At 32.2% G+C, this 26013-nt stretch overlaps 2 protein-coding genes across 2 annotated transcripts; both read left to right on the top strand.

The window, feature by feature from the left end:
* The first annotated feature begins 404 nt into the window (after nt 1–404).
* LOC130441282 (sarcosine dehydrogenase, mitochondrial) lies at nt 405–13457 on the top strand. The gene is made up of 11 exons (XM_056774886.1): nt 405–1128; nt 4398–4651; nt 4797–5339; nt 5430–5610; nt 5798–6063; nt 6123–6320; nt 6379–6627; nt 7602–7750; nt 10600–10856; nt 10919–11189; nt 13196–13457. The coding sequence occupies exons 1-11, from the start codon at nt 987–989 to the stop codon at nt 13383–13385; spliced, it is 2700 nt and encodes an 899-aa protein (XP_056630864.1). The 5' UTR covers nt 405–986; the 3' UTR covers nt 13386–13457.
* Nucleotides 13458–18547: 5090 nt separating this feature from the next.
* On the top strand, nt 18548–25074 carry LOC130441519 (uncharacterized). Its single transcript, XM_056775237.1, has 5 exons — nt 18548–18677; nt 18955–19071; nt 23107–23288; nt 23345–23631; nt 24542–25074. Exons 1-5 carry the CDS (start codon nt 18582–18584, stop codon nt 24712–24714), a joined length of 855 nt encoding a protein of 284 aa, XP_056631215.1. The 5' UTR covers nt 18548–18581; the 3' UTR covers nt 24715–25074.
* The last annotated feature ends 939 nt before the right edge of the window (nt 25075–26013 follow it).

Raw genomic sequence — 26013 nt, 5'->3', positions numbered from 1 at the left:
AGTTATAAAATGTCCTATTATATTTCGAATAAATAAAACGGACTAAAAAAGACGAGTTCGAGATTAAAAAATCTCGGTTTTCTGTTTTATCGAGATTTAAAACGAGTTTTTGAACTTCTATGTCGTTTCGAGGCAACCAAACAGACCACGAGACGAGCTCGAGATTAGAACGTCTTTTTTTCTGATTGATTGAGATGTAAAACGAGTTTTTGAACGTCCTACCTCGTCTCAAGTCAACCAATCAGACCACGAGACAAGCTCGAGATTAGAACGTTTCGTTTTTCTGATTTATGGACATCTAAACTGAATTTTTGGACGCTCTATCTCGTCGCAAGTCAACCAAATAGACCACGAAATGAGGTTCAGATTAAAATGTATCTTTTTTCCAATTTATCGGGATCTAACGCAGGTAGAAAAAATTCCAAAAGTTTAAAAATTATTATTGTCATTACTGCCAAATATTGAATTTAACTGATGGTTTGATATGTAAAAATCGAATCACTACATTGTGTTCCATGGTCTCCTGGCGATTCTAACAAAGAGAATTTTAAGAATTTATTAAATTATTGTATTATCATAGGTATTTGGCAAATTTATCTGGTAATTTAAAGTGCGCAAAATCTAAAAATTCCGTTATAGGCTATCCTGGTGACCTTGATTAGGATAATCGTACGAATTCACGAAATATAAAAATTGAAACAACTATCGTTACCATAATAAATAATAATAATTTCTTTTATTTGTAATCTTACACTAATTTTATCGTACAAATAAATTCATTGGAAGCGATTATTTTTCGCTGTGTAGACACTAAAAAGTCAATGTAGTTAGTACACAGTAGCTATCTGAAAATTATCACCGATGGATATTCTAAAGATACTGAGGTCAATTTTGTTCGTTATAGAGAACAACAAGTCAATTAAACCATTTATTAGATTTATGTATCGAGCTAAGAATCAATCTGTGCCACTAACGTGTGTTTGTGTATGCGTGTATGTAACAACACGATGTTAAGAATTAATAAAGTTTGTGGCATTGTTCGAAGTCAAACGAAAACAGGAAATTTAAAAAAACAATATTTTAGCAATAAAGTTGATTTACCTAAACAAGCAGACGTTGTTGTTGTAGGTAAGTGACTATATTTTTTATATATATAAAATAAATTTGATATTTTACTAAATTTTTATAAAATTATATTGATAAATTATTGTTAGTATCTTTAAGGTCATTCACGTTATCAAAATCGTTTCTATGTAAACCACTAAAAGACTATTAGAAACTTGATTCATTTTTAATCACAGTTATAAAGAAAACCAAAAAAAAAGGAAACAGCTAAATTTCTTATGATTTTTTTTACCAATATTTTTTTGAATATTTTAAAGAGTAATATCAATACGACAATTATACCTTTTCTAAAGATACAATTACGTAGATGCAATTAATATAAACAATTGTATCCATTTTTACTTGCTTTCTATAAAAAATTAAAGTTCATTCCTAAATACACCCAGCAAAGTTTTGTTCAATAAAACATTTTATAGTTTGAAATAGATTTTATCTCCCTGAGCTCCCATAGTTCTATAGAGATACTCTAAATCAAAGATTCCATTTTTGAGGTGAGAAACTGTTGTAATATGTACAGGAGGTGTTGTTGTATAACAAAGTAACTCACCATTTTGATTGGAATAACTTTATTTCATATAAAGTCCCAAGAGATTACAAATAAAAATTTTCAAAATCTATTAGAGAACCATGAGTGGACTAGAAATTTATTTCCAATTATATCCACTTTTTCCTAGCTTTCTATAAGAAATTATAGTCCATTCATACATATACACAATAAGTTTTGTTGTTCGATAGGAAAAACATTTCATACTTTGAAATAGATTTTATCATAAAGATAATATCTCAGAGCTTCCATAAACTTGTTCTAGTGATATTCTAATTCGAAGATTCCACTTTTGAGGTGAGAAACTGTTGTAATATGTACAGGAGGTGTTGTTGTATAACAAAGTAACTCACCGTTTTGATTGGAGGAACTTTATTCCATATAAAGTCCCACGAGATTACAAATAAAAATTTTCAAAATTTATTAGAGAACCATGAGTGGACTAGAAATTTATTTCCAATTATATCCACTTTTTCCTAGCTTTCTATAAGAAATTATAGTCCATTCATACATATACACAATAAGTTTTGTTGTTCGATAGGAAAAACATTTCATACTTTGAAATAGATTTTATCATAAAGATAATATCTCAGAGCTTCCATAAACTTGTTCTAGTGATATTCTAATTCGAAGATTCCACTTTTGAGGTGAGAAACTGTTGTAATATGTACAGGAGGTGTTGTTGTATAACAAAGTAACTCACCGTTTTGATTGGAGGAACTTTATTCCATATAAAGTCCCACGAGATTACAAATAAAAATTTTCAAAATTTATTAGAGAACCATGAGTGGACTAGAAATTTATTTCCAATTATATCCACTTTTTCCTAGCTTTCTATAAGAAATTATAGTCCATTCATACATATACACAATAAGTTTTGTCATTCGATAGGAAAAACATTTCATACTTTGAAATAGATTTTATCATAAAGATATCTCAGAGCTTCCATGAAGTGATATTCTAATTCGAAGATTCCACTTTTGAGGTGAGAAACTGTTGTAATATGTACAGGAGGTCTTGTATAATAAAGTAACTCACCATTTTGATTATTCATAATAAATTCTCTTGAAATTTTAAATGAAAACTAATAATTCTAAATTCTACTGTTGGAAAACCAAAAGTGGGCTAGAAATTTAGTTTCCTACAAGGGCGACTCACTATGCCTAGACAATGAGATTCAAAGACTGGTATCACCTCTATGTTCAATAGTATCATAAAAGTAACACGATTTTTAATAATATTTTGTTAACTGTAGAAGAAAGCGCATTTCTATAAGAAATTATATTCCATGGAAACATATACCCAATAAGTGTTGTTGTTCGATAGAAAAAACATTATTTCATAGTTTTTAGTAGATGTTATTATAAAGATAATCTTCCTAACTATATAATAACTTGTTTTACTGATATCCTAATATAAAGATTCCATTTTTGATTGAAAAAACTTTTATATAAAGTCTCACGAGATTTTAGATAAAACTTGATAATCTACTGTTAGAGAACCACAGAAAATAAGATTCAAAGACTGGTATCACCTCAACGTTCGATGGAATGTTTTATTAACTGTTTTTTTTAACGAGGTTTAACACCCAAAAAGATTAATATAGAAATATGCGTTCATTATTTTACCACATGGAGGTTAACTATGTTGAGTAATTAAAAACATGAGTCGTGTCGGTGTGAGTTTGTTTACATTAGAGACATGAAATTCATATCAATCCACAAGCAAAACCACCTAAGCTTTTTGTTTCAAGATCATAGTCGTTGACTCTCATACCTACGGGTACAAATACATTATATTATTTTATACTTTTTATTCATTTTTGTTATAGAACTATAAATAACAAAAAATTATTAGGGAATATTCACAAGTACTGTTCGAAAATTCTTTTATATCACAAAGTGTGTATATCTTCTAACACCTTTCTCAGCCTGTACTTCATAAACTAAAGTTACCAAAATTAGATTCATGTACCTTCATTCATTAATTCATGTTTTCGAGACAACCTGTATATTTAATTCTGATATTTTGAAACATACATTTCGTAAATATTTATATAAAAAATAATTTAACGATATCAAGAAATTAGTTGTGATATGAATTGACGCAATTAGGATAGGAGTTTTCATAAACTAATTTAATCTTTGTCAATAAAATTATTAAAAAAAAATATGAAGAAATGGTTTTTAAACAATATTTTATTATACACATTTATAATCTGAATGCGCATGCACCGACTAGTATGTTTATTTTCAAACAGCTGATGTTTACAGTGCGCCATATTGTTTTAAAAACATAAATATAGAATTATTAGGTCAATGACCTTGAACGTTAATCTCAATAGGAAATGTAGATATCACCCATTAAATCTGACTCTGGTGGATCTTTTTACAGATTGAACAGGCTTACATAAAATTATAGGGTCAACGACTTTCAACGTTACTCTCCTATAGTTGATGTACCGTATCCCCCCATTTCCTGCCTTATCTGGGGGATATTGGGTTGATGAAACAGGCTAATTACTAAGGGATATATTTCTGAGTATATAAAAAATAAATACTTTCTCTTTTATCTCTTCGTTTTTGAGTCATTATTTTTCTATATAATGCGATGTTGCCACTTACACAATTACCCTAATTTTGTAAGTTCTCTTTTCACTATTGACGTAAAAACAATTTTCCATTATATTCATTATAATTTGTCAATATTTTATTAAAAATTTTCCTAGGTGGGGGAGTTATAGGTTGCAGCGCATTATACCATTTAACAAAACGTGGTGTAAACGCGATTTTATTAGAAAAACATAAAATAACATCTGGAACAACATGGCACAGTGGAGCTTTGGTATGGAGCTTAAGAGCCACGGATGTAGACGATATAATGTTAAAAAAGACGAGAGATCTTTTAGCGAGTTTAGAAGAAGAAACTGGAATTAATCCCGGATGGATTCAAAATGGCGGAATATTTATTGCGAGAACAGCGGTAAAGATATTTTTTTTGAAATTCTAATGAAAAAAAAAAGGTTAATAAATCTAAAATCAAGCGTTGTTTCTTTAGCACAAAAATTATTTGTCTCTATATTTATCAACGGATATGTGTAATTTCCAACTGGAATGTAAAATTTTAGGAAAGATTAGAAGAATACAAAAGATTGCACACACTCGGACATTTGCTAAATTTGGAAAGTCACATAATTTCTCCTACAGAAGCTCAAAAACTATCACCCATCTTAGAATCGAAATCTTTTTACGGTGCCCTTTGGTCTCCGAATGACGGTTATTGCGATCCTTCAATGTACTGCTCTGCTTTGTTGAAAGGAGCTAAAAATAGAGGTGGGAAGGTATTCGAAGATACTCCAGTTACAAAAATTCTAACCGTTCCAACGCCAAATAATGAAAAGAAAATCGTAGGGATTGAAACGCCCATTGGTACAATCAAAACGAACGTTATAGTCAACGCTGCCGGTGTATGGTCGCGAAAACTCACCCAAATGGTAGGACTTGATATACCTCTAACCCCAATGAAGCACGCTTTTGTAGTGACAGGATCTATACCCGAAGCTAAAGGTACTCCCAGTATTAGAGATCACGATGGGTGTCTTTATTTTAGACCACAAGGCGATTCCATTTTATTTGGAGGTTATGAACCAAATCCGGTTGTTCTTAAAGATGTAAGTAACAGATCTAAACATAATTTGTTTCTTCAACTTTCTACTTTTTATACGTTTGTCTTCATAAAACGTCTTGATTTTTGGTTCCAGTTACCAGAAGAGAAATTTCATCTCTACGAATTAGACATGGCCATTTTTGATCAACATTGGAAAAAAGCGGTTGAACTGTGTCCTTCTTTTGAAAAGGCTGGTATCAAATCTGATATTTGCGGACCAGAATCTTTTACACCTGATCATAAGCCAATAATGGGAGAGGATCCAAAATGTGTCGGTAGGTAGAAAATTATAAATACACGCCTAAAAATTATAACCTCAACGTATTGTTTGCATCCAAACCATAGAACTAAATAATAAAGTGATTATTGAATCCACAGAGTAAGTATGACATGGTGAGTTTGATGGTTTGGGAAAGTATTTGTAATTCAGTTCAAAATAGGAGGAAAATTATGTTATTATAGGACTGTTTCATGCGAATGCTTTCAATTCACTCGGAGTACAATTGAGTGGAGGTGCGGGCGAACAAATAGCCAGTTGGATAACTCTAGGAAGACCTGATTTACCTCTTTTCGCATACGATATAAGAAGATACACTCCAGTACAGAGACAAGATAGAGCTTGGGTTCTAGAACGATCCCACGAAGGTTATGCGAAAACTTACGGTATAATTTATCCACACGATCAACCGCTCGCTGGTAGAAACCATAGAATCGATCAATTCCACGAGGTGAGATTATCCATTGTTGCCGATTATTTTCGATAATTCAAATTGTATTTATTGCGTAGGCACTTGTAGCGAACGGAGCTGTTATGGAAGAAGCGTTAGGTTGGGAAAGACCCGCGTATTTTATTAAGGACCGTACCGCCCCCGTTAGATCTTACGATTGGTACGGATATTACGATCACGTCGATAACGAGGATAAACGATACGAAAACGAACTGGAAGGGGAACTAACTTTCGGTTTCCCGAAAAGCCACGATTTGGTAAAATCATGATAAAAAAATGATTTTCATGTGGATATTATGGCATATTTTTATTTAGGTGAGGGAAGAAGCGTTGGCGGCTAGAAATAACGTAGCGCTTTTCGATTTAACTTGTTATGCGAAAATGTATCTAGCAGGTCCGGATGCGGAAGAGGCCGCCGATTGGTTGTTTACCGCTAACGTCGATAGGAAACCGGGGAGCATCATCTACACGTGTTCTCTGAATTCCAGAGGTTACGTCGAAGCTGATGTCACCGTTATACCTTTGGAGGAAGGTGTAGGGACTTTAGTGGGTCCTGTGCTGAAGGTAAGTCATTAATGTCAAAACCATCTTTCTCGACTATTCGACGATTTTCCGATCTCTGATATAGTGACAATTTTTTATTGCGAAATTATCACGATCTCCTCCAAAGTTCAAACTCTTCATTCGCACTAATAAATCGACTGCAGCGAGTTATCCAAATGTTATAGCAAATCTGGAAGTCTTTAACGGGAAACTTTGATGGCATCTTCGTCATAGTTGCTTAGATACTCTCAATCGATTTAAATTTACGGCGTTTTTTATTTTGTTGCTAGGGCACATTGTTCTGATGATGAAGTGTTTTAAGATATAAAACTTATGGTTGGTTCAGATCGAGCGAACTTTATATTCACCACCCCGCACCTTCCTAACTATCATTTTTCCTTTATATTTGCTCGTGAGAACTTTGGTATTAACTCTTGCTGAAAAAACTATCTTCAATTATCTTTTAATAATAATTGAGAAGCGTAGAATCAATTTTTGTCTGTGCCGAAGCGATGCGAAAGTCCCAACTGATTGACGTTAGTCTTTTCGTTGGAGAAAATGGGAGGAGTATCTCTTATGGAAGAAAAGATGAAAAAGTTTCCATCTGTCAACAGCAAATTATATTGTTCTAAGACTCACCAAAAGAGCGCTAGTGTAGCAAGTGTAGATGATATGATTTTCGTTTTTAAAATTTTTCCACTTATTACTACGACGCCACCTTAATTTGCTCTCTTGCAACGGACACTTTTGGATATATTGAGATGGTTCTTCTTACCTGTACGCTCCATATTTACAATATAATGTTAATTGTACACTACACTACTCGCCTCGACGAAAACGAACACACTTGTGCAACTTCGCGAATAATTCAGCAAATAGCAAAATTTAGCAATAATACGTTTAAATTATTGAATGTGTTCATCGGTGGTCTTATTAATGATGAAATTTCTTCGCTGGTTTTAAGCTATAAGTTTCTTCTTATATATAAATTTTAGGGAAAAGGTTATTATATTGTAGCAGGCGCCAAATCTGGTTATCAAACTAAATCGCACTTCAGGAAACAGCTTTATAAAAAAAATTTCAAGTCTTTGGTAACAGAAATGACAAATAGAATAGGAATACTTTCGATTCAAGGTCCAAAAAGGTGAGTAGTTATTTGAAGCAAATAGATTTAAAAAAACTGTCGACGCTGCCATCTCTGCATAACGCGTGTAATTATCTCAAATCAATTGATAAATGTTACAGCTTGTTGATCTCTACATTATGTAATGATGATTACTTTACATAATATCATTACTCGCAAAAATTATAATTTTGAAGTTTGTAATACACTTTTACTTCATATTTTTCCCCGTTTTCCAAGGATCCTTTTAACCAGTCTTCAGGTTTTCTGAGACTATCAATAAACATGACGAAAGTTTTACATTGTTGCCACGTAGTAGTATTTTTCCAGTTGACAATTTCAGGTACGTTTGGCTTTTGCGATGACCATAAATAAATCGCATGGCCAGTCATTGGAAGTTTGAGTTTGGAAACTTGGAGTTTCCCTGTTTTGCGAATGGACAATTATACGTCGCGTGTTCGCGCGTCGGAAAACCGTCAACTTTGTTTATTTACCAACTACAAAGCAAAACAAAAAATATTTTTTTTTAGAAAGCTTTAAATTGATTAACAGACTGTATTATAACTGTGTGTGTCTGTCAATATCAAAATGAAATCTTATAAATAGCCATTATTTCAGGAAAATTCTGTTTTGTAAGTAATCAACATCATATGTAATACCGAGCAATTTTTTCATTTGTTTTAATAAAAAAAGGACTCCTTTTGTTTGTTTTAAGTTTATTTCATACAAAAGTTTAGGTCCTTTATTTATCAATTGAGGCAGTACGATAGTTGATTATAAATGTAATAATGAAACACTACAGGGCTTCTCGGAAACTATGATCACGTTAATATGGACATGATGTTGTGTTGATTGAGGGTGAGGGATCATCAGCGGAAACTTAATCGAAATCACTCTCACATTTAATAACACTATCATATAAATTGATAACAATGTGACTGTCTATACATACATATATATGATGTTATGAGTTATAAGTTGAATGTTATAGATACAAGTTCTGTTATATTTCTAGAGGTATGTGTTTGTTGATCAACTCGAATTACACGTTTTTGATTTATCTCGACCTACAATTAACCTTACTGCCTTCTGGTTCAACTACCGTCACAATCTGAATGTTCGGAAAGTAATCAGGATCATGTTCACTGTTGTTTGGAAACTGATAGGAGTAATCATATGTTGGAATTCTTCGTACTTTATAGTCCGGGAAGCTAGGAAAACATTTTTCAACATAATGAATATTATGTCATTATCGTGAATTCTCTAATTTATTTCGATGGATTTCAACTGATAGGTGATTTATCTGACTCACGATCATAGATTCCGAAAACCTCTAGACTAACCTAAAAATTTAAATAAATGCAGGTTTTTAGGTCCTGCTTCAAACTCTATTTTTTATTTTGGGTAAAATCGAGATTCGTTTAATAAATATTGTGATTTTGCGAAAAAAAATTAAAAAAAAATTGTGAGGAATCGGACTTGCACGAATTACGGCCAAAAATGAACTATAAAAAATTTGCGCAATGTAAGTTGAAGGGAATTGAAGAAAGTACAATTTTTTTTTCACATAACCTCTAAATATCTGAAAAAAAGCCGATAATCTAATTATGTATTCATTTTTTATTTTTTATACAACAATGTTAGATTTTCCTGAAAATAAGTAGGAAAAGGTCATTTCATCTCAACCCTTTTTTTATTTTGAGAAATATCGATTTGTTTAAGAAATTTTGTGTTCTTAAATTCTAAATTTTTATGGGGAATCAGAATTACGCGTATTATGGGCTCCCTATAGAAAAATGTGTGTAATAAAAGTTGTAGGGAATTAGAAAGACTACAATTCATATGTATAGTTTTTTCACATAACCTCAAAATATACAAAAAAATGCTGATAATCTCATGTTTCCAATTTTTTTTCTACAAAAATCTTTACATTTTTTCCTTAATAAGCAGTTAAGTTTCATTTTATCTCAGGGCTCTAACCACTTTTTATTTTAGAAAATATCGATTCGCCCAAGAAATATTGTGATTTTTCGAAAAGAAAAGAAATTAAAAATTTTATGGAGAATCAGAATTGCGCCCATTACGGCCAAAATGAACTTCCTATAAAAAATTGTGTGTATTGACAGTTGTAGGGAATTGAAAATAGTACAATTGACATGTATTATTTTTTCACATAACCTCAAAATATCTGAAAAAATGCCGATAATCTAATTATGTTTTAATTTTTTATTGTTTTGTTATATAACAATGCGTAGATTTTTCTGAAAATAAATAGGGAAGTTCATTTTATCTCCAGGCTCTAACTCCTTTTTATTTGGAAAAATATCGGTTCATCTAAGGAATATTGGGATTTAAAAAAAAAAAGGTTATGAGGAATCAGTAACAAATTTTCTATGAAAATGTATGTAATCAAAGTTTTTGAAAAATTAAGAAATTGACCAATTACATCAAATTTTTCTCTACAAAACTTAAAAATGCAAATAATCCAATTTTTTATCATTTTTATTTTTTTCCTTCTACAAAATGTTTGAATTTTCTTTAAAATCGATGAAACGGTGGAATTTTATGCTCTAAATCGAACCCTATTTTTATTTTTAAAATTATTATGATTTTCAGAAGACAATAAAAAAATGCGTGTAACAAAAGTTGTATAGAATAAAAAAAATTTATATCAGTTTTTCCCAACGTAACCTCAAAATTTTCAAGACCGGTTAAATTTTGAGAAATAATTATTTAATTTGGATAAATATTCAATAAAACTCCATTCACACTTTGGATATTCAGATTTTATCAACCTTACAATGTCAAACTCGAAAATTTATTAGTAAAAATATTATTGTACGTTAATTATATGAATCGTATCTTTTTAGTAATGAATTATTACAATCGATGACCGAATTTCCAATAACAAACGAACAATTACCACACGGTTTATCAAAACTTATAAAAATAAACGGACATACTTGTAGAGTACTTAGAATAAGTTATATAGGAGAATTAGGTTATGAAATCCACATTCCTCTCGCATCTTGTATACCCGTATATAATAAATTAATGGAAGCTGGTAGGGGATTTGATTTGAAACACGCCGGATTTAGAGCATTGGATTCTTTGAGCTGCGAAAAAGGTAACAATTATAACTGAATTGGACAAGAAAATATATCTAAAAAATATTTATCTTGTTTTAAGGTTATCATTTGCTCAATTACGATCTTAGAATAGACGATAATCCAATAGAAGCCGGTTTAGGAAGGTTTTGCAGAAAAGATGGTCAATATTTAGGAAAACAAGCAGTGGAGAAATTTAAACAACAAGGTGTTACAAAACGAAGGGTATTTTTCACTTTACAAGACCCAGTAGCTTTATACGGATACGAAACTATTTGGAGAGATGACGTAATTGTTGGAATATTGAGACGAGGCGATTACGGCTTCAGTTTAGATTCCAGTATAGGAATAGGGTGAGTTATCATATCTTATAAATCGTTGTATAATGTTTATACTTTGTAATTTCTACTGCATCCACACCCTAATTCTTCTACTACTTTCTTTTAGTTTTCTTTTCGTTATATGTTCTTCCTTATACATATATCAATAATACAGAGCCTATTCAGAAAGTAGTAGGACTGGTATTTTTCTAAATGCGCACACGATTGTAAGAGAAAATCGGCAGTCAGCTCCCGACAGTTGATGAGAGCAGATCGCTTTTATTGTCGAAATGCCTTTTCATAAATATGCGTTTATTGAAGCAGCGATACGCGATGAAGATATTAAAATGGACAAAGAAACTCATGACTTGATTGAGGTGTTCTAGAGTAATGCTGCCTCAGCTAGATCAGGCGTTTTCTAGTGGCACAAGCTGTTCTGATAAATGAAGAGTGGAAGACGACGGTCGTTCTGGATGCCCTTCGATTAGAAAGACCAACGAAATTGTGTCACTAGTAAAAAATATATTGAATAGTGAACGTATGAGGAGTATCAGAACGTTTCCTGTTAAATTGAACCTTCCTCGAATCCAAGTTTTTGAGATCGTGACTGAAAACTTGGACATGAAGAGGCCAACCAGGAAGCGATCTGCCAAGATCTTTTTGGTCCTTCCAGATATTTTTTTATTCGCGAGAATAAAATTGATGCTCAAATGGAAGCATCGCGGTTCGGTAGAGGTGGTTCAACAAGCCTTGGCGCAGGAACTGATCAGCATTTCGGTCAAGGGGTTCCTGGAGGCGTACGAAAACTTAAAAGCTCGTTGGCATCAGTCTGTGCGAAAGGGTGTAATTTTGAAAAATTCTAATATTATTTTCATGATTAAATAATTTTTTTGTAAATGAGTATTACTACTTTCGGAACTGGAACAGACTGGAAGAATATTCGTAATTATTATGTGAAGACAACTAAATTTAATATTATCGTTTTTTGGCTCATTGAAATCATTTGATTTCAATGATCTTTTTTGAAATTTTTCGTTTTTACGGTCGATTTACGAAAAAAAAAATACTGAAATTTAAATTACGACATGTGGCTATTAAGTAACGAGATTAGCGAAAAATTACGCAAGCGTTAAAGATTAACGACTGCCAGCTGTTTAGCCTGAAACCTACTCTTTCGAATTGGATGTCTATCCTGTCTGTAGACAAATCAGTGTAGCCGTTGTTTCTATAGGGATTGTCTTTTGTTTTGACGTGAAAACGGAACAACGGATTGTTGTGAAATTTCACATGAAACTTGAAAAAACTGCAAATGAAACTTATAATTTATCGAAACAAGTGTATGGCAATGAATGTTTCTGGCGCTCACGTGTTTTCGAGTGGTTCAAGCATTTTCAAGATGGTCGAGAAGATATTGAAGATGATTCACGTTCGGGTCGCCGTTCCACGTCAAAAACGGATAAAAATGTGGAAAAAGATGTCGATCTAAACTTCGACTAAATATTCGTCCAATTGCTGAATAAAAATTGGTATTGTTTTTTGACTCAATGATTTGGTCTTCTACTGTGATCACTGTCTATTTTATCGTACTATTTTATAAGAGTTGTTTCAAAATTAGGTTCGACCAAATCTACTTGTTTCGATGAACCGTCCATATTTCTTAATATTCACCATGTACAAGGAAGTTATGGAAACTACCACTGCAATCAATCTGCTACAACTCTTAACGTCAATATGACAATTACGCTATAAATGCGCTTATGGATCCTGCTCAGACCGGTAGAGGTTTAGGTAGAAGGCTAGCTTTATCTATGGTCCTAAAGTAACCAATAAAAAGCAACTATTCAAATCTCCTGATCTGCCAGACATCACCGGGCCAGTTAATGATTAATGTCTGGCAACATTTTCTATACTACAATGTGTTTCGGTGATTATAGTGTTAAACCTTGTTTTTTATTTTCAATTTTATTATAGTTTAAATTTATAACCGCTTGAAAATATGAAGTTTACGTGAATATACAAGAATTTTGTTGGTGTTATAGATACGTTCAGCACCCCAATGGAAAAGTAATAGATGATGAATATCTCAAAAGTGGTACATATCAAATTGAGGTTAGGAACAAAAAGTATCCCGCCACGTTATTTTTGAAAAGTCCTTTCGATCCTCAAAATTTAAGGGTGAAAGGACAATACGAACATCAGTTTGAGGAACAGACGCATTTCGAAGACTGATTTTTTCAGTTAGGTTTAATATTGTTAGTAATTGTTCAATTTTTATGTTAAGTAAATGTTTCTCTATCGTTATGGCGTTATAATTTCGAAGTATCCTTTCCCTGGATCAGCAAGTTGAAAGAGATATTGTAAAAAAGATAAAAAAAGTCTCTAATATTCTTCTGAGTAAAAATTTTAGTATTAAAATACTAAAATAAAACCATAAAAATAATTTCCATGTTTGAAATTAATCAAAAAGCCCGAACAATTTTATAGTCCTATCAATTTGGAAGCGTCCGTATTAATAAAGGCATAGAAATACAATGAAAAAGAAGAGGAAACAGAAGAAGAATCATTATCTATCTACCCGCAGATTTATCAATTTATAAATATATTCGTCTATCGATCAACCCAATTTATCTATTCATTTATCAATCTACTGATATAAAACTTAATCGATCTTCGATTTCAAAATCTATCTATTTATCAGATCCATTGAACTATCGATCAGGTTGTCAATGTCTCAATCGATTAATTAGTGTATAGATATGCAGATTTTTGTATTTATCTATTCTATAATTAATCGATATTTCGATGTATGGATGTCCCATTATATTAATCAATCAATACAATATTAATCGATTAATTATTCGATATATCAAATTATCAACAAATAGATCTATTCATTAATCTATATATCAATACATCGATCCGTTGATTTAACAATTTATTAATTCATTGATCTGTCGATTCGCTCATCAATGCATTAATTAATTTATCAGTTTATTGATATATCGATTCTTGTATCAATTGATTTATCAATTAATCGATATATCGGTCTATGGACATATAGATCTATCTAAAGAAAAAGAAATCCTCTCTCCGTAACATTAGATAATGGACAAATCGTTTTACCAAATCCATTGATCTATCGATCAGTTACTTCAATGCCTCAATCGATTTATCAGTCTAACGATATATCGATTCTTGTATCTATCGATTTATCAGCCTATATATATTTTATTTAATCGTTGTCTCCATGTATCGATTTCACCTTTTGATATATTAATGCATCTAAATGTTTTTCATTTTAGGTCTTGTCTGTTTCAAAATCAGTTCTTTTTGAAAAAAAGATGATTTTTGACGTTTCGACTTTTCTTTAAGTCTTTATCAAAATATATTTAGAACTGATTTTGAAACAGAAGAGACCTAAAATCAAGAACATTTAGATGCTTTAACATATCTTTTTATATACATATGGATCTATAGATTTATCGATTTTTCAATTTGCCGATCTGTCGATTTATCAATTTATTGAAATATCGATCAATTATTGCTTCAATTGATCTGTCAGTAAATCGATAAGCAGATTCTTCTATTTTTAGATGTATTAAACGATTAATTCATCGATATATCAAATTATCGATATATGTAGCAATTCATCGATTTTTTAATTTATTGATATTCAATCATTTGATCTACCATCTACCATCCATTCATGAATCTTTCGATTTACTAATCTATCGATTTATATATCAGTTCATCAATACATTAATAGATTTATCAGTTTATGGTTTCTTCTATTTATCGATATACCAATCGATTGATCTATCATATTATCTATGAATCGATTTATTAATATATCAATATTTAATAAACAAAATATTCTAATGTTTTTGTTTAATTGGCTTAACTCCTACCATCTCTGGGACTGAACTTTCCCATGAAGTTCGATTAATACTCATTTTGGTAAATTCATTCGATTAGACGTTCGATGGTTTTTAAAAAATTGAATGTATTCACCATAAAATATTTTGTCTATAATGATAGTACCGATATTGTTTACTAATTATTGACTCCCATTTTGTGTACTTATAAATTTCAATGATTTTCGTGATAACGTCAGAATGAAAAGTCGAATTCTTTTTGGTGACATCAGGTAAAATTTCGGCGTTTCTGATTCTAAACGAGAACGATTGTTGACGAAACTTATATAATAATTTTAAGCATGTTAACGATGATATCTATCAAATAATTGTGACATTTTTGTCATCATTACCATCTGTGTCCATCGCTTTGAATTTGTCTGATAACGTTATTAAATTTTGGTTTCCTCCCAAACGGACATTGAAAAAAGTTACTATTTAACATGGATGACAACAATTGGAATATAACTAGATGCACAGCAAGTGTAAGTTAGATTCTTATTGAATAAGTATTTATAAATTATTATATACTAAAGAGGGGATTTATGTGCGAAAAAATTTGAGGTACTATGCGCATAAATATGCACTCAAAAATAACGATATATACTTAAAATAAGGAGGAAAATGCACATTTTGTATATTTTTTTTAAAAAAAAATTCAATTTATTTACATTTAGTCAGAAAGCTACAGATACCTACAAATGAGGAATTTGCAGATTATTTTAATATAACTGAAGCAATCAACTTATATTATAATTTAAGACAAGGAGTTTTTTCCGGAAATTTTGCCTTTTACGAGGGTTACCTCAACCACTTCTTCAGGTGTGGTAAAACATTGACCTCGTAATTTATTTTTGATCTGCGGGAATAATGAGAAATCATTGAGCGCCAAACGGCAGATGATCCATCAATTCGATATTTTGACTGCCCGAAAAAGTTTTTGTTAGAACTGATGCGGAGAGCTCGCATTATCGTGGTGGAGAATGTTTCGTCTTCTGCGATTGGTTTCCCTGAAAAGCTTTTGTTGGATTTGGCTCGTTTCGAAAGACCTTTACAGACGATTGTTCTTTAGTTTCGGCTTCATATCCATAGATTCATGATTCGTAGCTTGTAAGGATTTTCGAAGCTCAGCTATTGAATTTGCATCAATCGACACTAGTTTTTTTTTGAGCGATTGTCAAATTATGCGGTATCCAACGCGAATGAACCTTTTTACAGCCAAATGTCCATGCAATATTGAATGAAACTAATGCTTCAATTTCACGGTATGCTACATGACGATTTTGCAATATTTCATCAGAATATCAATTTACGCATAGCACATATGCTTTCTGGTACACCAGCCGATTTGGGATGACCTCCACGAAATTAATCCTGTAGCTAAGTAGTCGAAGCGATTTGATTGGCAACTTGCTGTTAGTTTACTCCTTGTTATAGCACTAGTATGACAATACATTCTGAATAAGTTCACCATTAAAACTGTCAAACTCTTTTCAACAACTACCGTGGTAACTTGAGCATACTGAAATTGACTCAAATTTGAAAATTCTATACCTACATCAATTTCAATGTTTCCATTCGTAATTTTTTTAGTTGGTTTTGAAGCCGCTGTTTTTAGTCGAATTTTTCAAGGAAAAATTAGACTATTACGGTAGGCATAACTAGAAGAAAAATGGGGGGCACATCATTTTTCTCATGTTTTGAGATCTCCTGAACACGATTATGATGGTTTTTCGAATGTCTGTAGTTTATATATGTTACGTCCCAAGCCCGATCTTGTACGGAGTCGAGCTTCGTACAATGAATTTGTACGAAGTCCGATCTGTACAACGCTGGTTGTACGGAGTCGGAGCATCGATACTCACTCGGTAATGAGCGCGCTATTAAGATGTTAGTAAACACAAACGTAGTTATTGTGATTGAAAGTATGTTCTCCGGCAAGTTGGCTACCATCTATTGTTAGGTTAGGTTAGGTTGCGTGTACTACTTCGGAATAACGCGCTTATTACCGAGTGAGTATCGACGCTCCGACTCCGTACAACCAGCGTTCTACAGAGTCGACTTCGTACAATCATCTCTGTCCGAAGTCCGCCAATCTCGGCTTCGTATAAAATGGCTTGTACAGATCGGACTTCGTACAAATTCATTGTACGAAGCTCGACTCCGTACAAGATCGGGCTTGGGACGTAACATATATATGTCTAAATATCTGTTTAAGCTACAATTCTTATTGTCGTCTCTCGAGCAATTGCTATGGGTCCGATTTGGTTCAAAATTAGCATACATGGCTTTTTTGGCGGCGGATTGATGTTATTAGAGTTTGGTTGAAAACAAATGAATATTTCGAGAGGTTGCAGTGCAAAAAAAATGGTTTTTGACCTTTACTCACCTCTGCAGGTCAAACGAAAAGCGACTGAAAAATGAAATTTCACATGTAGGTTCAATTATTTGCGAGATGATTTCCTGTCTAAGGTCGAAACTTTCCATCTCCACCCCTCTCCAATTTATGGTCATTTTGTTATATTTTCTTATTTTTTAGCCAGAAAAAGTTTAACTAGAGGGTTCGAACTTCGCATGCAAGTAGGAGCGATGTTAAAGAATTGTCTTTCTCAAGTTCAAAGTTTTCTTCTTCAGTTCTTCTAGCACAAAACGCCCGAAATCATTTTGATCGTTGTAATTGTTGAACTGGACCGTCTCCTATTTAATGAATAATACGAGTATGATCGTTGCTAGGGTGATTTTTTTCACTTCCCATTTTCGAAATTTCTTGTCATTATGACAATTTTTTCTTTGTTGTCAATTGGAATTGAACAAGAGGGTTCGAGACCACCGGGTCTATTGAAATTATGAATTTTCATTCGAGAGGGAGAGTTAAGTTGTGAAATGAAAAGTTATTGAGGAATAGCAAATTTTCCATATAAAGAAATAAGATTGAGAATTGATATCATTTCCAAGAAATTCATTATATGGAAAGATTTGTTTGTGTATTAGTTAAATTCTTCATTCGACGAAAAATTCGACTTTCGTCGTGATGGAGCTCACGGCTTTTTTATTATTTCTAAAACGGTTGAATATTTTTTATTTATTGAATTACAATTTTAACGGATTCTGTAGAAGATATTTCTTATTTTTCTAAATTGTTTACAGATTTATTACAAAACTGTAATGGATTTTTGATAAAGGACAGTTGATCAATATTTTGTGCTTTTGCAATTGCAATATTGTCTTCAGCATTAAACTCTAAAATAGTTTCCCGTAAAGGATTTTTGACAAATACTTTGTTAACACTATTAATTAATACATTTAGCGTTAACCATGTAAGTTATCCGCGTACTCAAAAACAAGTAAAATTGTTTTATTACTTTTGTTTTCCAAATTATATTTCAGCTTCAATTAGAAATTAATTATTTTATAGAATATTTTTTGTATATATGTATAGAGAGTGAAAAGAAGCGATTCCTCTAGAAATACATCGGTTCGGACTCGACATCCCAGATTAAATTCTTTAAATATGACTAGAAGTCCAACATACATCGACGAAGTTACTTTAAATGCGATGATAACTACGGGAATGATGGAGGCACTAGGACCATTACATTTCACACAGGTTAGTTCTGATTATCTATTTCACACTATAATATTTTTTGAATAATATACTCAAATTTTTATTTATAAAAAATGTTCATACTCTGCGTTCGAAAAATATACAGTGTGGAGAAGTTGACTTACAGAAAACATAGTATCCAAAAGCTGTATTAGTAAAGTTAATCATATATAAAGTAGCAAAAGGGTCGGTTATTGAGACTTTTTCATTTCTGTGCAGCCAAAATTAAGGAGGAATTTAGTTAATTCTTTTATTTTATGTTAATATTTCAATTTTCCAGTTTAGAGTTCCAAATAGACAACTAGTGAGTGAAACCAATTCAGCAGACGCGATTGAAGTGGATTATAGAGTAGGATGGATGCCAAAGAATATGAAGTTGTCGAGTGATAAGAAAGAGGTAACACTTTACTGATATTGATCCTTTTGATACGCCCTTGATTCTTGATATAACGGATAAAGTAATTAGACGCAATATCTCAAGCGAGCTTCAAATTAGTTTAGTAAATACTCTAGATCTGACACCAGCGCTTTACGGTGATTTCCAGAACTTAAACAAATTATATACAGGGTGTTTATTTAATAATCATACGAAAAGAAAGTCTTAATATTCGAATTATTCTATGATTCGAACACAACTTTCAGTAAGCTCTTGATAAGAAAATTTTTGGGGCTCAGATACATTTGCAGCATCTTCTTTGGATTCAAGTTTTTTCCCACGAAATATGTAATTGATAAAGGAGAAGTTCCCTGAAGATCCGGCTTTTGAGGTTAAGGAAGGCGGACATTTTCGGCTTCTAAAACTAATATACACAACAAATATTATTAAAAGCATATAAACTATTGTTTTTGTAACGATAGGGTTGTCAACGGTAGCAGTCTCTAAATTTGGCTGGTTTTTTAATTATTCTTGATCTGAGGGCCGGTTTCTTCACTTTCTAATAAAGTGCCAAATAATTATTAGTCACAAAACTTGAGTAGGAACTTTTAATTGTCGAATAAATGTTTATCGTTTCTTCACTCTACTTCGTTTAAATCTGAACTAACTAATAAGTATTTGTCACATTGTTTACTGTTGGTAACACTATGAAAGATGCCTATATAGCAATCGTCCATGTATTGAATAAGGAAAGAAATAAGTGAAAAAACGTTGTTCTATTGACGGTTTCCTATGATTTGTGTTTGTGACAACGATCTGTGCGTAATTATATTTGCACGTGTTTTGTTAAGGTTAATGTTTGAGGTTGTCATGAGTTGGAGAAAGCTTGTTCTGAAATTTTCTGTATTTCAATCAATTCTTCATCAAACAAATCTTCTAAATCTTGGAAAGTATCCATATTATATATTTAATTATTTGTATGATGAATATTTCTAACAATGAACTATTCAAATTTAGGTATAATAAACAAACAAACCAATTTTTGATATATACTAAAGATTAAGTTTCTACTAAACTCTTTAATTGACACTTGGGACTGCCTAATAACTTATTTGGCAAATAACTCGATTTACTCGGAGGTTTACATTATTAGAAGGTGAAGACACCGAATTTTTGATTATTCGGTAAATAATAGTTAGTAGAGTTCTTATTAGGAAGTGAAGAAACCCGGCCTGAGTTTGTTAAGTTCGTTCAAGTCCAAAGGAGGTAACTGATGTTGAAGTCTTAAACCCTGTTCAGATTGGTTGATATTAACTATTATTTGAGGCAATAGAGTCGGCTAACTTCCTATTTCTATCGTTTCTTTATTGATTTTCTGTATTTTATCTGTGTTAATTTTGCAGGATGTAGGTGTACATGTAATATGTATGTGATTTTGTCGTTTAAAATGAAGGTAGATACTTTAATGAGGTTTTCAAAGATTGGTATCGAATTTAAATTTAATTTGACAGGATTTTGATTTTCTTCAAGGTTTTCGTATAATATTTGTAGGAGTCTCAATAAATATTTCGCTTTTATTATACTTGGGTGCATGATACCCGCTTTTGCACAAAAAATGGAATTTTCTACATTTTGTAATATCGAATAACATTAAATATGGAATTAAAATTACATATTCAGTACTTGATTAAGAACGTCTTTAATGAAAATATTACTATTATTATACTGATTTCGAATAAATGAACTTATGATATAAGTTTTGTTTTCCAACAGTTTTTCATTTTTGTTTATTTGTTGAGTAGTTGAATTAAAATTGTCAATTAAAGATATAGCTACAGTATTTTGTGTTTTGATCGTTTGTGATAAGGAATTTTGATTTTGTTGAAGATCTTTAATAAGTCTCTCGTAACGTTCGCAATTATTAGTATCTAAATTTCGGATAATTGCTTTAAAAATTGATCGAAGCCCATTTACTAATCCACTTTTTGTTCTCAGATGATGAGGTAATAACTCAATTTAATTTCTATACGATAAATATAATATAAAATTAACTGTATTTAAATTATTAGGGAGTTCTCCTATTTTTATTTTATTACTTTTAATTAAATCGATTGTTTTTAGAGTTGTATACTTTGAATTTTGAAATTCGATGTTCAAAGAGTTGAGATCGTAATAGTACAAAATCGAATGATAATATTGAATTAGTTTTGCGCTGCCGAGTTTAACTGGTAGAAGGCTGGGGTTATTTTAAGATTCTGTAGTTTCTAGAAATCCGAGAATTCCCGGTAATAAAATGAATAGTGCTACTTTAATCATACCTCCTGTACTACAATGAACAGCTAATCCTCGTAGAAGCTAGGTCCTAATTCTAATTCCACAAAATCTTAAATTTTCACTCTACACAGGCCGATTTTTTATAACTAACGAGATTCGATTGTCTCGGTAAATCGTTAAAACGAATATCGAACGTTCAATATGCACGACCCGAACAATCCTACTGACTGCGCCAAATATGTAATTGATAAAGGAGAAGTCAAATGTTTGTTCGGTACAACAACGTTACAGTTATAGCTTAGACTGACTTTTGCAAAAGAAAAATTGTCTTTTATATTATATTAATTTAATGACGTTAGCAAGTTATTTACAATGGCATCATTTTTTCTTAGTAGTTGTATAGGATGGAGAAGACATAATTCACTCAAGAATTTCGCTTGATCTGGTTAGAGTTTAATATCACAAAGATAGCATCTCGATTTTGTAAGTCTGGGAGAGCGCGCTTACGTATTTCGTAAAGAAATTTATGAATTCTCGTTGATCTAATTAGGATAATCAGATATTTTGATCGAATTTTTGTATTGTCGTCGGTCTTTAAGAAATATACAATAGTTAATTTGCAAAATTAATTTTAATATCTGAAACAGTTTTTGAACTTGTGTTTGTTTGATAATTAATCAATATATGAATACATAATTTTTCGACGTTTGTCGACAAATAAAATTTTCTAATTGAGCAACCAAGCGAACCATCTGATGCCCGTTTAAAAATGGTCGCCGTGGGATAAACAAATGCTTTTGTAAAGTTATTTGTTGCTACTTAAAGTGCGAAATTTTTTCCTGGAAGCGAGAATTAGCTGTTTTTTTTCGACTATGAAGTGTTGTGCTTCGAGTCTTGCAATTCTAAAAAGTACTCACTTATAAACTTTAAAAAAAACTAAGTTGTCCTATATTAATTGTTAACTTCATTTGTAGTAATCTTTACTATGATACCTTATCTTATTATTTTATGTCATTGTCGGGTATATATTTTGTGTCAGTAGTTTAGTTTTTAGTTTATTAAAGCCTTCATTCCCGAGGTTGTTTATTACAATAAGAGGTCTGGTTATTAAATAACGAGACTGGTTACGAAAAAGGGTTTTGTTATGAAAAATATTCTACATTCGAATGCCCCCCTTCAATATACTCCCCTTCCCTCGGCACATACCTTTCCATACGTTTTTTCCATTGATCGAAGCAATGCTGGAAGTCTTCTTTGGCGAGTGCCTGTAGGAGCTCTGCCGTTTTTTGCTTTATCGCTTCCATCAACTCAAATCCAGTCCCTTTCAAAGCAGATCTTTTTATAACCTTTCTAACCTTGCAAGGAAATCGGAGCAGACCCGTTGACGCTTGAGCTTTTGGTCAGGAGTCTGAATTTTTGTCGTCAACTTCGCACAGACTTTTGTCATGTGTAATTCCTCGTGTAAAATTTTTCTAACCGTTTCTTTATCGACGTTTACAACCTCTAAATACCATCAAATAAAACAGTTCTCACTACCGGTAAAAAATCAAGAAAAGTTAACACGGGTACCTACATACGAGAAACTAGATTGTTTACCCCACGGCCGTTATTTTGACTTAGATTAGATATTTTCATAGATTGCCTAATGGCATAAACGACAAAATTGTTCCCAAATACGACCAATGACATTAAATTTTTCGAAATTAAAGGTTTCATTTGACAGCTGGACGTCAATCAAATAAAGATTATCAAATTAAACGTGTTGTTCATTGAATCTTTCAGATAAACGAAGAAGGAACTAAATTTAAATGTATTGATAAAGATCTACTGGCTGAATTTTTACGCGACGAAGAACCCCCGAAAAAAGATCCCAGATTTTTGTTACCGAAATTAATAATGGCCGAAGGGGAATCACCAAAAGATAAAAATATCGCCGATCAAAGACAAGAATCGATCATGCAATGGTAAGCGACTTTGTTCTTCTTCTTTAAAAAAAATTCAAATTACCGATGATTTTAAGGTTCGATCGGACCGTGGAGAGCGAATTGAAACGACGAAAAGATATATCGTCAAACGAAAATATACCGTCAGGTTTGACGGATACGATTATGCCGGCTAAGGAATTAAATTTTCAAAAATCGGTTGTGGAAAAAATGGCGGAAGCGTCTGCTAGTCGTATAGAAACGATATCGCAGATGTCGATGATACCGGATACGGAATTGCAAGACGTTGTCGATAAATATGCTAAAGCGGAGGCTATGTGTACATTTGCAGGAGCCGTAAAGGCAGCCGAAGCGGCTGCAGAGGGTAATTTATCTTAATATTATCAAAAAATCTTACCCAAAACAAGACACATCGTTAGGATTCTTGATTTATTCGAAGAAAATAGAGTTTTCATAATGTAGAGATTGTTAAGGGCATTAAATACTGGCAAGTAGAATGCAATTAAACTATTCTGAGGATTATTAGGGATGAAAGATTAAATCAATTTATTTTCGAAATTTTGAGCCTTACTTTGAGACTCTCAAGTCGTTAGGAATGCTACTTGGTATAAAGGTAAAGTGTCGATTATCGTATAGAACACTCTTTTTTTAAGCAAAAAATGCAGTAACGCGAAATTCGCTTTTGTTAACAGTAATTTTGAGATTAGGAAAAAATCACAGGGAACCTTTTTTGTAGGAAATTCTTTGAACAACATTTTTGATTTCTTCACTTTTTTCGAAATACGGCATAGATTCCGAGTTATTTTCAAAATTCTAAATTTTGACAATTTCAACAAAAATATATCGCTTAAGGGCCAAAATTTTGATGTATAACTTTTACTGTATCGATAAAGCACCATCAGAACTACCTAAATGCAAAAAATCAGAGACATAACTAAGTTTCGTGGGTTTTGGTTCTAATTGGGTTGTACTCACTGGTACTGGATAACAATCATGGACACCAAATCACAATTCAATGCACCGTATTGTATAAAATCCATTGTTATGATATCTGTAACATATTTATCTCAAATTTAAACTGCTGATACAAAAAATATTTATTTCATTTTAATATTTCTCAAATAATTTGAAAAACATACTTATTTAATTAAAATCAACGATGTTAATTGTAAAAAAAATCAACAAAAAGACTCCAGATTTGCGAAATTCTACTATTGCTGCATTCGTTCTTTCAGCTCTAATTTCTCGTAATTTACAAACAATTTGTTTTCAAGCCGCTCCCCCCGAACTTGCCGAAGAAGCAGCATTGGCCAGTGCCAGAATATATCAAAGTGAAATGAATGGAAATGAGATTAGTGAGCAAATCCAAGGTATTAGACCGATGCAAGTGATCGGGTATATCGGTGTAACCAAACCGAAATATCCAGTTAGGCCCGAAAAAAAATAACACTCATCGTATTCTCTATAGTTTTTTTTATAAATATTACAATAAATATTTATTAATTTGATTTTTTCTTTTTAAAAAGTCAATTGCAAGTGGATAAGTTTATTTTAATGAATTGGTTTGTTAATAATACTAGGCAACACTGAAAGTTACTCGAACCAAATCTTTTGTGCATTTTATGGGTAGCGCATCAAAAGGTAACACATCAAAATCTATGATCAAATTAAAATAGATCTTCTTCAAGCAGCTTTTGACGCTAATTTCAAAAATTCGCTTTTTTCGGCCACGTCTGGTTAGCTCGCAAATCTTTTAGCCCCAAGTACATTCTTTCCATGACATCGTTATATTCCTGATCTAATGAAATATTTTCTAATCACGAAACGTCTTAGTGGAAACTTCTTATTGATTCCTCTCAAAGAAATTTAAAAAGAGTTCTTCTACATAAAGGCAATAAATACGCCTCCATTTCAGTTGTCCATTACGTTCACTTGGAGGAAACATATGAAAATGTAGGAACCATATTGGCAACATCAAATATGGGGAGCATCAAATAGCTTCTGTGTGGCGATTTCAAAATGCTGGTAGGTCAACAACTGGGTTATTCGAAAATGCATTGTTTCTTATGTGAATTGGACAGTAGAACTCGTGACAAACACCGGAAACAAAAATTGTATACTTACATGAACCTTTGATTTTGCTACCACCGCTGCACATAAAGCTCGGATTGATGAAGCAACTTGTGATCGTATTATCAAAAGAAGGCGCATGCTTAAAAAAATTGAAAATTTCCCCGCATAACCTCAAAAAAAATCAAGACGGGAACTTTCGTGGGTCCACAAATTCGAATTTTGATGGAAGACGCAAATTATGAAAAAAGTATGAATCAGAAAGGAAACATAGTTTGGGCGTGAGCTTTTAAAAAAAGTTGTGCGTGGTTCTCCGGGTACAGATCCTGAGTACAAAAACTTAGGAGGAACAATGTTACGCCATCATAAAAATCTCGGATGCAATATGAGCGTGAAAGTGCACTTCCTACTCTCCCACTATTTTTCTGAGAATGTAAGACATAAAAGAAAAGAAAAAACGGTGCATAGGTAGGTGGAATAAAAATATGATGGCTGACTTAGTTGGAATTTCTGGAACCGTTGGTCATATTCATACTGAACACACTGTTTACGCTACTACCACACCAACACTCACAATTACACTGTCTGTCGCGCGTTTTGATAAGTTTTCGTCTTCAGAGACTGAAGGTAAACAGTTCACCCGAAACGTCGTCAGACAGTGTAATTGCGAATGTTG

This window comes from Diorhabda sublineata, chromosome 3, assembly GCF_026230105.1.
Source record: "Diorhabda sublineata isolate icDioSubl1.1 chromosome 3, icDioSubl1.1, whole genome shotgun sequence".
NCBI lineage: Eukaryota > Metazoa > Arthropoda > Insecta > Coleoptera > Chrysomelidae > Diorhabda > Diorhabda sublineata.
This window is presented reverse-complemented; position numbering and strand designations above follow the sequence as displayed.

What these genes read in the sequence shown, in the direction of transcription:
- LOC130441282 (XM_056774886.1), top strand. Translation starts at nt 987, where the DNA reads ATGCGTGTATGTAACAACACGATGTTAAGAATTAATAAAGTTTGTGGC. An exon ending in TCGATTCAAGGTCCAAAAAG is followed by an intron (nt 7,751 to 10,599) that starts GTGAGTAGTTAT and finishes GTATCTTTTTAG; the next exon opens with TAATGAATTATTACAATCGA. An exon ending in TTCTTTGAGCTGCGAAAAAG is followed by an intron (nt 10,857 to 10,918) that starts GTAACAATTATA and finishes TCTTGTTTTAAG; the next exon opens with GTTATCATTTGCTCAATTAC.
- LOC130441519 (XM_056775237.1), top strand. Translation starts at nt 18,582, where the DNA reads ATGACTAGAAGTCCAACATACATCGACGAAGTTACTTTAAATGCGATG. An exon ending in GACCATTACATTTCACACAG is followed by an intron (nt 18,678 to 18,954) that starts GTTAGTTCTGAT and finishes TCAATTTTCCAG; the next exon opens with TTTAGAGTTCCAAATAGACA. An exon ending in CAAGAATCGATCATGCAATG is followed by an intron (nt 23,289 to 23,344) that starts GTAAGCGACTTT and finishes GATGATTTTAAG; the next exon opens with GTTCGATCGGACCGTGGAGA.